The following is an 11,705-nucleotide window of genomic DNA, read 5'->3' as shown; positions in this document are numbered from 1 at the left end:
GGGTCTTGTGATCTCTGTGATCATTATTTTCTTGCAATTATTACCTGTGACTTGTTCAACACTGACTTTAATTTAAACCTCAATTGATATATTCAATTATTTGTGCCTTTTTTAGAGGGTGTAACAGTATGAGATAAAAAAAAAAAAAGAAAAAACAGGAAGTCAGCTAGTACAAATTAACATCAGCCACAAGCAGGAAGAGTATTTGTCATGCAAGTGTCTTAGAGAAACATGAGCTTTTACTCACTAAGCGGTTCTGTAACTCTCCTTGGGTTTTTCCTCTGTATATCAGGTAAGACTAAAACTCTATCATTCTCATATACTGTCTGGGTATCCTTCATTTTCTAAAGGGTTAAAGAAGCTCTTGTTGTTTATTTACTTTCATGGAGCAGTGGCTGTTAACAGCTTTCATCACTGGTAGATTAAATGTACCTCAGTAGTGACACAGTGATTCCTGAATGTTCTGATCGTCCTGATTCAGTATCTGAGTAACGCTAATACTGCTTCCTAATGTGGCTTGCTTGCAGAAGTAGAGAGCATGAGGACACTGAAAAATGTAGCTGTAAAAAGTGGAGGATCTGTCACTATTCCATGTCTTTATGATGAGAAGTACAAAGCAAACAAAAAATTCTGGTGCAAAGGGTACCATTGGTCTACCTGCAGTATCGTAGCCTCTGCAAACTCAAGTGGAAATCCATCAGTCATTGATCATCCAGAGCAGAATTTGTTCACAGTGGAACTGAACTCTGTCTCTGAGTCTGGAACGGGTTGGTGTGCTGCAGAAATTGGGGATAAATGGCAGCCGGATGATCGTGATTATTTGTACCTGACGCTTAGTCAAGGTAAGAAACTGAAATGAATCAGAATTATAATTGTTATAAATTCCCTTACACAACTCATTTACTGCCTATTTATTCAGATCCTGATCTGTCAGTGAGCGAGAGCAGAGTGAGAGGTGAGGAAGGAGGCAGCGTCACAGTCCAGTGTCTCTACAGTGCTGCGTATCAGAATACACAGAAGCAGTGGTGCAGATTTAAAGATGGACAATGCAACACAGTGAGGACTGAAACATCCCAGAATTCAGCAGTGTACATCAGTGATGATGGGAGAAGATCCTTCAGTGTGAGGATGAGCAGACTGAAGAAGAGTGATACTGGATGGTACTGGTGCAGTGCAGGAGATCTGCAGGTTCCTGTTCACATCAGTGTCAGTGATCCACCTCCAGGTATTATCACAAACACTGATCAACTTTAACAAATGATGAGACAGAAATCACACTGATTATTTTACTTTGCTAACAGTCACAACATTAAAGACAACAGCACTGACTACAAAAGTGACTACAACAGTGACTACAACCGCTCATCAAAACAATACATACACGTAAGTAGGAAAGCTTCATGTTATTTAGGCATGGTGTTTTCCTCTGCAGTTTTACATGTTTTTTATTCATGAACCATTTCAAAGATGGAAGTGATGTGAAAAAAAAAATCATAAAAAAAAATGGATACAAATCTGTCTGAGAGGCAAAAAAAAAAGCACAATTCAGGTAACATCAGATTTACATATATGGAATAAAATTACTGTATCAGTTCATCTTAGCACATGTTTCTAATTTTAGTTATTTCTCACCCACAGTGTTGGTAAAACACCTTTATCCTTTCTCACGGAAAATGTAAATTTGTTGCCTTATGCAAAGACAAACATGTGAACATTACATGATAATTTCTTGCTTGTTGAAACTTTCTCATGTCACAGGATCTTATAGAAAAACACATGAAATCAATGAGTACCAGATTTATTAAAGAAAATTTTCTACTAATATAATTTTATATTTTATAACAATTTACACCACAGATATAAAGTAATAAAATAACTACATGTACTCTTGGTACAGTACTTTATTAAAGTAGAACATTTAAATGATTTGTAAATGTTGTAATAGTTTGATACTTTACACTTCTGCCTAACTAGAGAACATGCCAATAGGATATTTAACTACTGATGATGAATGAAGGATTATTAATGCATGATGATTAATGGTGAACTGAATTAATGAATATTTTCCCTGCAGTTGATTCAGCCAGTCTGTGGTAAATAATGCTTTAAATATTTGTCAGTAGTTTGGTTTGGACCCTGAACCATTGGTACCTGGTGGCCCTTCTTCTGCCACTGGTGATACTGGTCATCATCATCATCTGTATGCTCAGAAAGAAATGTGGTAAGTGTCCCTGCTGTGTCTGTAGTTTTGAATTAGTTCTCATTCTTCTATTAATTCAAATGCGCAGGTCTGAGATGTGAAAAGCCATTCACTGGAGGTTCATTAACAAGATTTGACAGTCAGATAAATCAGTCAGGAGTCAAACACAGCTCACCTAGAATCTGTGGGCAAATAGAAGACAGGAGAACAAAGGGGAAGAAAGTCACATACACTGATTGTAAATTCACCAGTTATTACAGTCTGAGCCTTTACACACCCTGTAGTCCCGCTGTTCTCGTGGTCTCCCCCTATTGGGGAATAAAGGCATGACAGGGCACAGGAGATTTTATTTATTTTTTTTTCATTAATGCTTTTCTTTATAATTAATAAAGTTACTACACTCAAAGCAACCATAAATAAACAAATGAGCCATTAAAGCATTTACAGTAAAACATCATTTAGGGCACCGGAGGGAAATATAGTGAGAAAATGACAGTTTAATGTTAGGAAAATATTTACAACAGAACAATCTTAAAAACCTTCACATAGAGAGGCAGTAGTGTATGTAGTGGGCATAACAACATCAGTGTCTAAATGTGTGACATGGACCACAAACAAACACCAAAAACCCCGACAAAACTCAGACCCATGTGTGTTTTAACTCAACATAAAGTGAAACACGACTGCACTTTTATTTCTTCTATTTTGAAACTTCATGCTGTTTGATTTTATTGATTTAGAACTTGATGTTTCAATAAATTAGACCTTGTAAACTTGGAGTATTTCATCACCATTTCGTGGGGTGATGGAGGACAGGTGGGGTTTGAAAATCAACCAAAGTTAGCAGAAAAAGTTTGAGCTCCACAGATGTACACAGAACATGAGTGTAAAGATTAGGAAGAATTTAAATGTAAATATAGGTGAGGTGATGGTGCCCTCTAGTGGCACAAATGTATTATTATTATTATTATTATTATTATTATTATTATTATTATTATTATTATTATTGTCGTTGTTGTTTTAATTGAATACAATTCAATAAAAATTTAATTCAGTTGACTATGTGTAAATTTATTTTTATTTATTTATTTATTCTCTATTCCAGAGTTAAAGAATCAAACCAGGATCAGAGAGAGGAGCAATGACACCACTGTTCCCACAGTTAGTACTGTGTCTTATGTCTTATTTCAGTGCCTTTAGTGCTTTTTAGCACTTTCAATGAACATCCATTTTTCTACCGCTTATCCGGGGCCGGGTCGCGGGGGCAGCAGTCTAAGCAGGGATGCCCAGACTTCCCTCTCCCCAGACACTTCCTCCAGCTCTTCCGGGGGAATACCGAGGCGTTCCCAGGCCAGCCGAGAGACATAGTCCCTCCAGCGTGTCCTAGGTCTTCCCCGGGGCCTCCTCCCCGGTTGGACATGCCCGGAACACCTCCCCAGGGAGGCGTCCAGGAGGCATCCGAAACAGATGCCCGAGCCACCTCAGCTGACCCTTCTCAATGTGGAGGAGCAGCGGCTCTACTCTGAGCTCCTCCCGAGTGACTGAGCTCCTCACCCTATCTCTAAGGGTGCGCCCAGCCACTCTGCGGAGGAAACTCATTTCGGCCGCCTGTATCCGGGATCTTGTCCTTTCGGTCATGACCCAAAGCTCATGGCCATAGGTGAGGGTAGGAACGTAGATCGACTGGTAAATAGAGAGCTTCGCCTTGCGGCTCAGCTCTTTCTTCACCACAACAGATCGGTATATCGACCGCATCACTGCGGAAGATACACCGATCCGCCTGTCGACCTCCCGCTCCATCCTTCCCTCACTCGTGAACAGGACCCCAAGATACTTAAATTCCTCCACTTGAGGCAGGAACTCTCCACCAACCTGAAGAGGGCAAGCCACCCTTTTCCGGCTGAGAACCATGGCCTCGGACTTGGAGGTGCTGATTCTCATCCCCGCCGCTTCACACTCGGCTGCAAACCGTCCCAGTGCATGCTGAAGGTCCTGATTTGAAGAAGCCAACAGGACAACATCATCTGCAAAAAGCAGAGACGAAATCCTGTGGTCCCCAAACCTGACTCCCTTCGGCCCCCGACTGCGCCTAGAAATCCTGTCCATATAAATAATGAACAGGACCGGTGACAAAGGGCAGCCCTGCCGGAGTCCAACATGCACCGGGAACAAGTCTGACTTACACCCGGCAATGCGAACCAAACTCCTGCTCCGGTCATATAGGGACCGGACAGCCCTTAACAGAGGGCCCCAGACCCCATACTCCCAGAGCACCCCCCACAGGCCATCACGAGGGACACAGTCAAATGCCTTCTCCAGATCCACAAAACACATGTGGACTGGTTGGGCAAACTCCCATGAACCCTCCAGCAACCTGGTGAGGGTATAGAGATGGTCCAGTGTTCCACGACCAGGACGAAACCCGCATTGTTCCTCCTGAATCCAAGGTTCGACTATCGGCCGAATTCTCCTCTCCAGTACCCTGGCATAGACTTTTCCGGGGAGGCTGAGGAGTGTGATCCCCCTATAGTTGGAACACACCCTCCGGTCCCCCTTCTTAAACAGAGGGACCACCACCCCAGTCTGCCAGTCCAGAGGCACTGTCCCCAACCGCCACGCGATGTTGCAGAGGCGTGTCAGCCAAGACAGCCCCACAACATCCAGAGACTTAAGGTACTCAGGGCGGATCTCATCCACCCCCGGTGCCTTGCCACTGAGGAGCTTCTCAACTACCTCAGTGACCTCAGCTTGGGGGATCGACGAGTCCACAACCGAGCCCTCCACCTCTGCTTCCTCAATGGAAGACATGTTGGTGGGGTTGAGGAGATCCTCGAAGTACTCCTTCCACCGTCCGAGGATGTCACCAGTCGATGTCAGCAGATTCCCACTCCCACTGTAAACAGTGTGAGCAGGGCACTGCTTCCCCCTCCTGAGACGCCGGACGGTTTGCCAGAATTTCTTCGAGGCCAACCGATAGTCCTTCTCCATGGCCTCACCGAACTCCTCCCAGACCCGAGTTTTTGCCTCTGCAACCACCCGGGCTGAAGCTCGCTTGGCCCTCCGGTAACTATCAGCTGCCTCCGGAGTCCCCCGAGCCAACCAGGCTCGATAGGACTCCTTCTTCAGCTTGACGGCATCCCTTACTTCCGGGGTCCACCACCGGGTTCGGGGATTGCCACCACGACAGGCACCGGAGGCCTTACGGCCACAGCTCCGTGCGGCTGCATCAACAATGGAGGTGGAGAACATGGTCCACTCGGACTCAATGTCTCCAACCTCCCTCGGGATCTGGTTGAAGCTCTGCCGGAGGTGAGAGTTGAAGATCTCTCTGACAGGAGACTCTGCCAAACGTTCCCAACAGACCCTCACAGTACGTTTGGGTCTGCCAAGTCTGTCCAACTTCCTCCCCTGCCATCGGACCAAACTCACCACCAGGTGGTGATCAGTTGACAGCTCCGCCCCTCTCTTTACCCGAGTGTCCAAGACATACGGCCGGAGGTCAGATGAAACAACCACAAAGTCGATCATCGACTTCCGACCTAGGGTGTCCTGGTGCCATGTGTACTGATGGACACCCTTATGCTTGAACATGGTGTTTGTTATGGATAAACTGTGACTAGCACAGAAGTCCAATAACAGAACACCACTCGGGTTCAGTTCGGGGGGGCCGTTCCTCCCAATCACGCCCCTCCAGGTGTCACTGTCGCTGCCCACGTGAGCGTTGAAGTCCCCCAGTAGAACGACGGAGTCCCCAGTCGGGGCACTTTCTAGCACCCCTTCCAGAGACGCCAAGAAGGTCGGGTACTCTACACTGCCATTTGGCCCATAAGCACAAATAACAGTGAGAGACCTCTCCCCGACCCGAAGGCGCAGGGAAACGACCCTCTCGTTCACCGGGGTGAACTCCAACACATGGCTGCTGAGCTGGGGGGCTATGAACAAGCCCACACCAGCCCGCCGCCTCTCACCGCGGGCAACTCCAGAGTAGTAGAGAGTCCAGCCTCTCTCGAGGAGTTGGGTTCCAGAGCCCAAGCTGTGCGTGGAGGCGAGCCCAACTATCTCTAGTCGGTATCTCTCATCCTCCCGCACCAGCTCAGGCTCCTTCCCCCCCAGCGAGGTGACATTCCATGTCCCTAGAGTCAGATTCCATGTCCGGAGATTGGGTCGCCGAGGCTCCCGCCTTCGACTGCCACCCAATCCACATTGCACCAGCCCCTTACGGTTTCTCCTGCAGGTGGTGGGCCCACAGGAGATCGGCCCCACGTCGCTCCTTCGGGCTGAGCCCGGCCGGGCCCCGTGGGGTAAGACCCGGCCACCAGGCGCTCGCATGCGAGCCCCAACCCCGGGCCTGGCTCCAGGGTGGGGCCCCGGTTGCTCCATACCGGGCGACGTCACGGACCTTGTTATTATTTTCTTCATAAAGGGTCTTATTTCAGTGCCTTTAGTACCTTTTAGCACTTTTAATGAACTTCATCACCACAATTTCTCATCAGTGCTGTTACTTAAGAGTAAATAAAATCTTTTCAGACTGAGAGATCCTACAACTGTTTTCAGGACAGGAAAGACATAATTAAAACATTCATACTTTGGCCACAAACATACCCCAGAGGGATAGCAGTTTTACCATTTTACATATTTTTGCAGTTTTTATTTAATAAAAATAAAACATGAAAATAAAAAATAAATAAAATATGTTAATAGGTTAAGTAAGGCCAGATTACATTAATGTGAATCATAGAATTAATAAACTGTATTAATAATAATTCTTTATAAAGAGAAGTGAAAGATAAATAATAATTATATAAATAAATAAATAATATAATATATATATAAATAAAATAAATAATAAATAATAATTCTTTATAAAGAGAACATGCCAAAAGGATATTTAACTACTGATGATGAAGAATTATTATTGTTCTGTTCTGTCGCTCAGTTCTTTGAGCAGCTGTTTGGAATAAACCAGATTTGATTTCACTCGTGTGGTTTGTTCTCTCGGTGCTCCGGAGCTCCTATTGTTTTGCAGAGGTAATGGGACGCGGACAAGTGCGAGGAGGAATCTCTCTTACATATAACAACATAATAGCGTAGCAAAGCAGAGCGTAATAATTGCATGCTTTAATTTAAAATCAGGAGATATTTTTCCTACAGGTTTTTACTCATTAAGCGTTGTGGGTTCTGCAGTGTGTTATGTTGTACACTAATGTTGTATTTAAGGACAGTAGACCATGTGAACAGAAATTATAAGAGCTAATGTAAAAGGATTTTGAGTTCTTTCATGAAATATAAACACTCCTATTATGTGACCGCCGTGCCGTCCACGGCACAAGGCGGAAAATGACCACTAGGGGATGAGGCTGCAACAACTTCGTTGTAGCTTTTAAGCATTAAATCCTCTAAATACACGGTTAAATTTTATTTTGTTTGAAAGCTTAGACTCTCAGAATTTTAGTAAGCCCACACACAAAGCATAATATGATTTATAGCCGTCATACTAATTGAATCAAAATTGATAGTGAACTGAACTAGGCGGTGCTAGACCAGTTGTTCCCTTACTTTTAGACGCTTCCCCTTTCTTCACTGGGGTAATATTTTAATATTTTCCAAAACAAATGCTTGTAAAAAAAAAATCCCCAAGAGTCCAAGGAACTGGAATATGTAAGTCTTTTAATCAAAAACGCTTTGCTCGCCTCGCAAATATTCCGTTTCTGACCGAAAACTGGAAACAGCAGTTCACCTCCGTCCTTTGTTTCGGCTCTCACTTCTCCCATGAGGCTTCTAAAACTACACTGTTGCATGAGATTTGTAGTCCAGGGCCTAACGAATCAAACAAGCCCTCACATGAGCCAATCGGCGCCTGTAGAGCAGACATAGACGGCTGAGAAGCCAATGATGTCTCTCCATCCTAGGTGGGACACCCTCCGTTTGACTGACAATTGCTCCCTCCAGTAGCGATTTCATGATCTGGGTCCTTTACAGCTCTTTAGCCAATAAGGAGACAATTCCAACTGTAGTGTCTTGTACCAGTCATTTTAGATTTCATGTCCCAGGCACCCTTTTCAACATCTACTCCTCAATTAACCGATGAGCAACCCAGTTTTACACCCACACCTGGCTCCCGAATGTCTGGAGTCTCCACAAAGACCAGATAACCCCATGCGGCTCATTGGGGCCAGCAAACAGAACACACACACACACACACACACACACACACACACACACACACACACACACACACACACACACACACAACACAATGAGACATTCCGTTTACTAATAAAACCCAAGATAAGGTACTCTAAGGTTCTCATTCTTATAACCCTTTTTGTAATGTGTTTCTTCTTTTAAGGCTTGCCTGACTTAAAATTATTTGCTCCTTAATTTCCTGACAAGGGTGTATTTTATTCATGTGTCAGAAAACAACATTGTATTTTAAAATCCGTTATACTCTATCATCATATCTTACTGATCATGGCATGTTAATGTATACCTTTTCTAATGCCGTATGCCCCTTTAAGGTCTGATGTCAGAATGTATACGAAGCTATCGTTTTCTTTTTACTTCCCTAATGAAAGTGCATCTTGTTCATGTTTCATTTTTGTTTCTTTGCCTTTATCTTTGCCTTGATTAATGATCTATGTATGTAATGTACCGCTGCCTTCATACCGTCATTACCCTTCATGTTTAGTATCCAAATGACCACAAAATTATCGGTTACTCATTTTCAAGCACTGGTGTATTTTATTTGAGCACGAAAGGCGCCATACCATCTTAATACACCCTGGATCAAACTTTAAAGTCATCTAAAAGTGTGATAGCTAAACCACCCCCACAGACACCTGAAACAAAGGGAGTTTTTCCCTTCAAAATCTTGACCGAAGTATCGGTCATCTTCCCAAAGATGGGTGGAGTTCGCGACCTTTAAATTGTCAGAAACACCACTAATCCGTGGTCAGACTTTCGGAACAGCTTCAAGACGACTCCATCTTCCTTCAACGAAGTTCCAGCAAGCTTCACTTCCAAGAACGACAACTGCTCTGATCTTCAGGAGAACTTGGAAGAACGTCTGACCCCACCCTAACTGACTTTTCAGAGATTTCTCTGTTGCATCCGGACTCTTGTGCAGTAAGCCAATGCAAGTAACCGTTTCCTCTACCAACCAATTTAGATGCGTAATTTTAAGTAGGAATCTTTCATTGAATCTTAAGGTGAATTTAAGTTTCTGTGACGATTTCCCAGTTAGGGTGTGATTTAATTTTGAAGTCTAAGCTTGCCATTCCTTTCCTTCCTTTCTCTAGTTTCTTCTTTCCAGTCTCTTCCTCCCTTTCCCCAATTTTAATTTCTTTTCTTTTATTTTATTTTCATTTTCGTTTTCCCTATTTCTTTTTTTTGTTTGTGTAGTTAGTTTTATGTTGTGTTTATCTCATTCATTAAATGTCATAATTTTGAGCCACATGTGATTTTTCTCTGAGTCTCGCTCACAAATTAAGGTACCTGCAATATCTGGTCTGAACTACATGCTCTATTAAGTTAATTTAAATTACGGTATACAGTAAAAGGAGAGCGAATCTTTCTTGGCCGGGAAGATACCGCCTACATGTACTGTATGTGTATGTGTGTATGTTTGTCTGTGTGTGTCTGTGTGTATATGTGTGTGTATGTGTGTCTGTGTCAGAGGTTGCAAAACTACACACATCCTTTACTCAAGTAGAAGTACAGATACTCATTTTTGAAAAGACTCCAGTAAAAGTAGAAGTAGTGACTACACTCTTTTACTCAAGTTAAAGTAAAGAAGTATGGGCTCTGACATGTACTTAAGTAAAAAGTCGCCGATACTACTACCAGTGGTGTAGTCTAGTTTTTTGTAGTGAGTATACTGTGACCCCCCCCCCCCCCAAGCCTCATACGCACTCATCCTAGAGCGACACCCCATAGGCACCACCACACTCACTAATGCATAAAATATGCATCTACATGTAATTGAGAGCATTATTAAAGACTGCTTGTGTGTTATCAACATTCCAATTTATGATAAGCAACAAAAGACAGTCAGCTGATAAAACCTGTGCTCCAGGTCCCATATTCATATAACATTTAAGGCTAAATGTAATCAGACAGTTGGCAGCACCCATTGACTTTCACAGTAGGAAAAAAATATAGACTATGAAAGTCAGTGGGTGCTGCCAACTGTCTGATTACCAACATTTTTCAAAATATCATCTTTTGTGTTAAACAGAAGAAACAAACTCATACAGTTTTGGAACAAATTGAGGGTGAGGAAATAACACAATTATCATTTTTGGGTGAACTTTATACCTTTAAGAGCTACATTTAGCCTTAAATATTATATGAATATGGGACCTGGAGCACAGGTTTTATCAGCTGTCAATTTTCAATGTACATTTCATGGTGAACAAAAAACATTTGTTCATTGCAGAATATTATGATAACTGGTAGTTTACAAAGCTTTCCAAATACATGTGTACTCGGGCTGCGGGTGAGATGTCACCCGAAGCTGCTGTAGCTTTAGGCGCAGGCTTCCGATAACACAGAGTGTAGTTTGGGTCTGCTTTCGTTTCAGATCTTCTTTTACATTAGTTAGTTAATTTCAAATTTGCGCCACAAAACAACGCCAAGCAACTCATTTTCCTCCTTGGTAGGTGACGTCAGATCAGGTCACAGGCCACGGAAGCCCCAATGGTCCAAAAACGTTAGTGATTCGCAATCGCAACCACAGTCTGTGTTTGCAACACAGTGCGGGGTGAATTTATGAATGAAAGTTCTGTCACAAAACGATATTGTTACGTATCCTCACGATTTTTAAGTGGGTATACGGAAATCCTTGGCATTTCCTAGTGGGTATACGGAAATCCTTGGCATTTCCTAGTGGGTATACGGAAATCCTTGGCATTTCCTAGTGGGTATACGGAAATCCTTGGCATTTCCTAGTGGGTATACGGAAATCCTTGGCATTTTCTAGTGGGTATACGGCATATACCTGCGTATCACGTAGGCTACTACCACAACTGGACGTCATGTTATATATATATATATATATATATATATATATATATATATATATATATATATATATATATATATATATATTCATTAAAATGATTAAACCCAGACACTACCAGGAAGTTCATCACAATTGATTATTAATGAGTTTTAGTCAAAATACAGGAAAAAAAATTTAATTACCAAAAAAATCATCAGAAAAAAGTAGTCTGACCTCAACATGCCACTTTGGTGCTTTGACCCATATAATAATGGAGATTATGGGTAAGGTATAGAAATATTAAGAATAATAACAATTCATATCATCCAGCCTCTGTTTGTGTGTGTGTCTGTGTGTGTAAGTGTGTGTATGTGTGTATGTGTGTGTGTGTGTGTGTGTGTGTGTGTGTGTGTGTGTGTGTGTGTGTGTGTGTGTGTGTGCTTGCGTGTGTATTTGTGTGTGTGTATGTGTGTCTGTGTGTGTGCATACGTGTGTATGTGTGTG

At 42.8% G+C, this 11,705-nt stretch overlaps 2 protein-coding genes across 2 annotated transcripts in view; one reads left to right on the top strand and one right to left on the bottom strand.

The window, feature by feature from the left end:
• The window catches only part of LOC113636649 (polymeric immunoglobulin receptor-like), a 116,078-nt gene extending 105,253 nt beyond the window's left edge, over positions 1-10,825 (bottom strand). Inside the window, exon 1 of the mRNA XM_047806081.1 lies at positions 10,679-10,825. The gene's annotated coding sequence lies outside the window, so the exon portion shown is untranslated. The remainder of the gene's footprint in view (positions 1-10,678) is intronic.
• On the top strand, positions 209-2,041 carry LOC113655543 (polymeric immunoglobulin receptor-like). Its single transcript, XM_047806106.1, has 3 exons — positions 209-292; positions 528-842; positions 920-2,041. Exons 1-3 carry the CDS (start codon positions 232-234, stop codon positions 1,252-1,254), a joined length of 711 nt encoding a protein of 236 aa, XP_047662062.1. The 5' UTR covers positions 209-231; the 3' UTR covers positions 1,255-2,041.
• Positions 10,826-11,705: the final 880 nt, after the last annotated feature.

Source organism: Tachysurus fulvidraco, chromosome 22, assembly GCF_022655615.1.
Source record: "Tachysurus fulvidraco isolate hzauxx_2018 chromosome 22, HZAU_PFXX_2.0, whole genome shotgun sequence".
Lineage (NCBI taxonomy): Eukaryota > Metazoa > Chordata > Actinopteri > Siluriformes > Bagridae > Tachysurus > Tachysurus fulvidraco.
The sequence above is the reverse complement of the archived record's forward strand: the minus strand, read 5'-3'. Positions and strand labels throughout refer to the sequence as shown.

Coding starts and splice junctions, on each gene's coding strand:
- LOC113655543 (XM_047806106.1), top strand. CDS start 232: ATGAGCTTTTACTCACTAAGCGGTTCTGTAACTCTCCTTGGGTTTTTC. Junction 293..527: donor GTTTTTCCTCTGTATATCAG/GTAAGACTAAAA, acceptor GCTTGCTTGCAG/AAGTAGAGAGCATGAGGACA. Junction 843..919: donor GTACCTGACGCTTAGTCAAG/GTAAGAAACTGA, acceptor CTATTTATTCAG/ATCCTGATCTGTCAGTGAGC.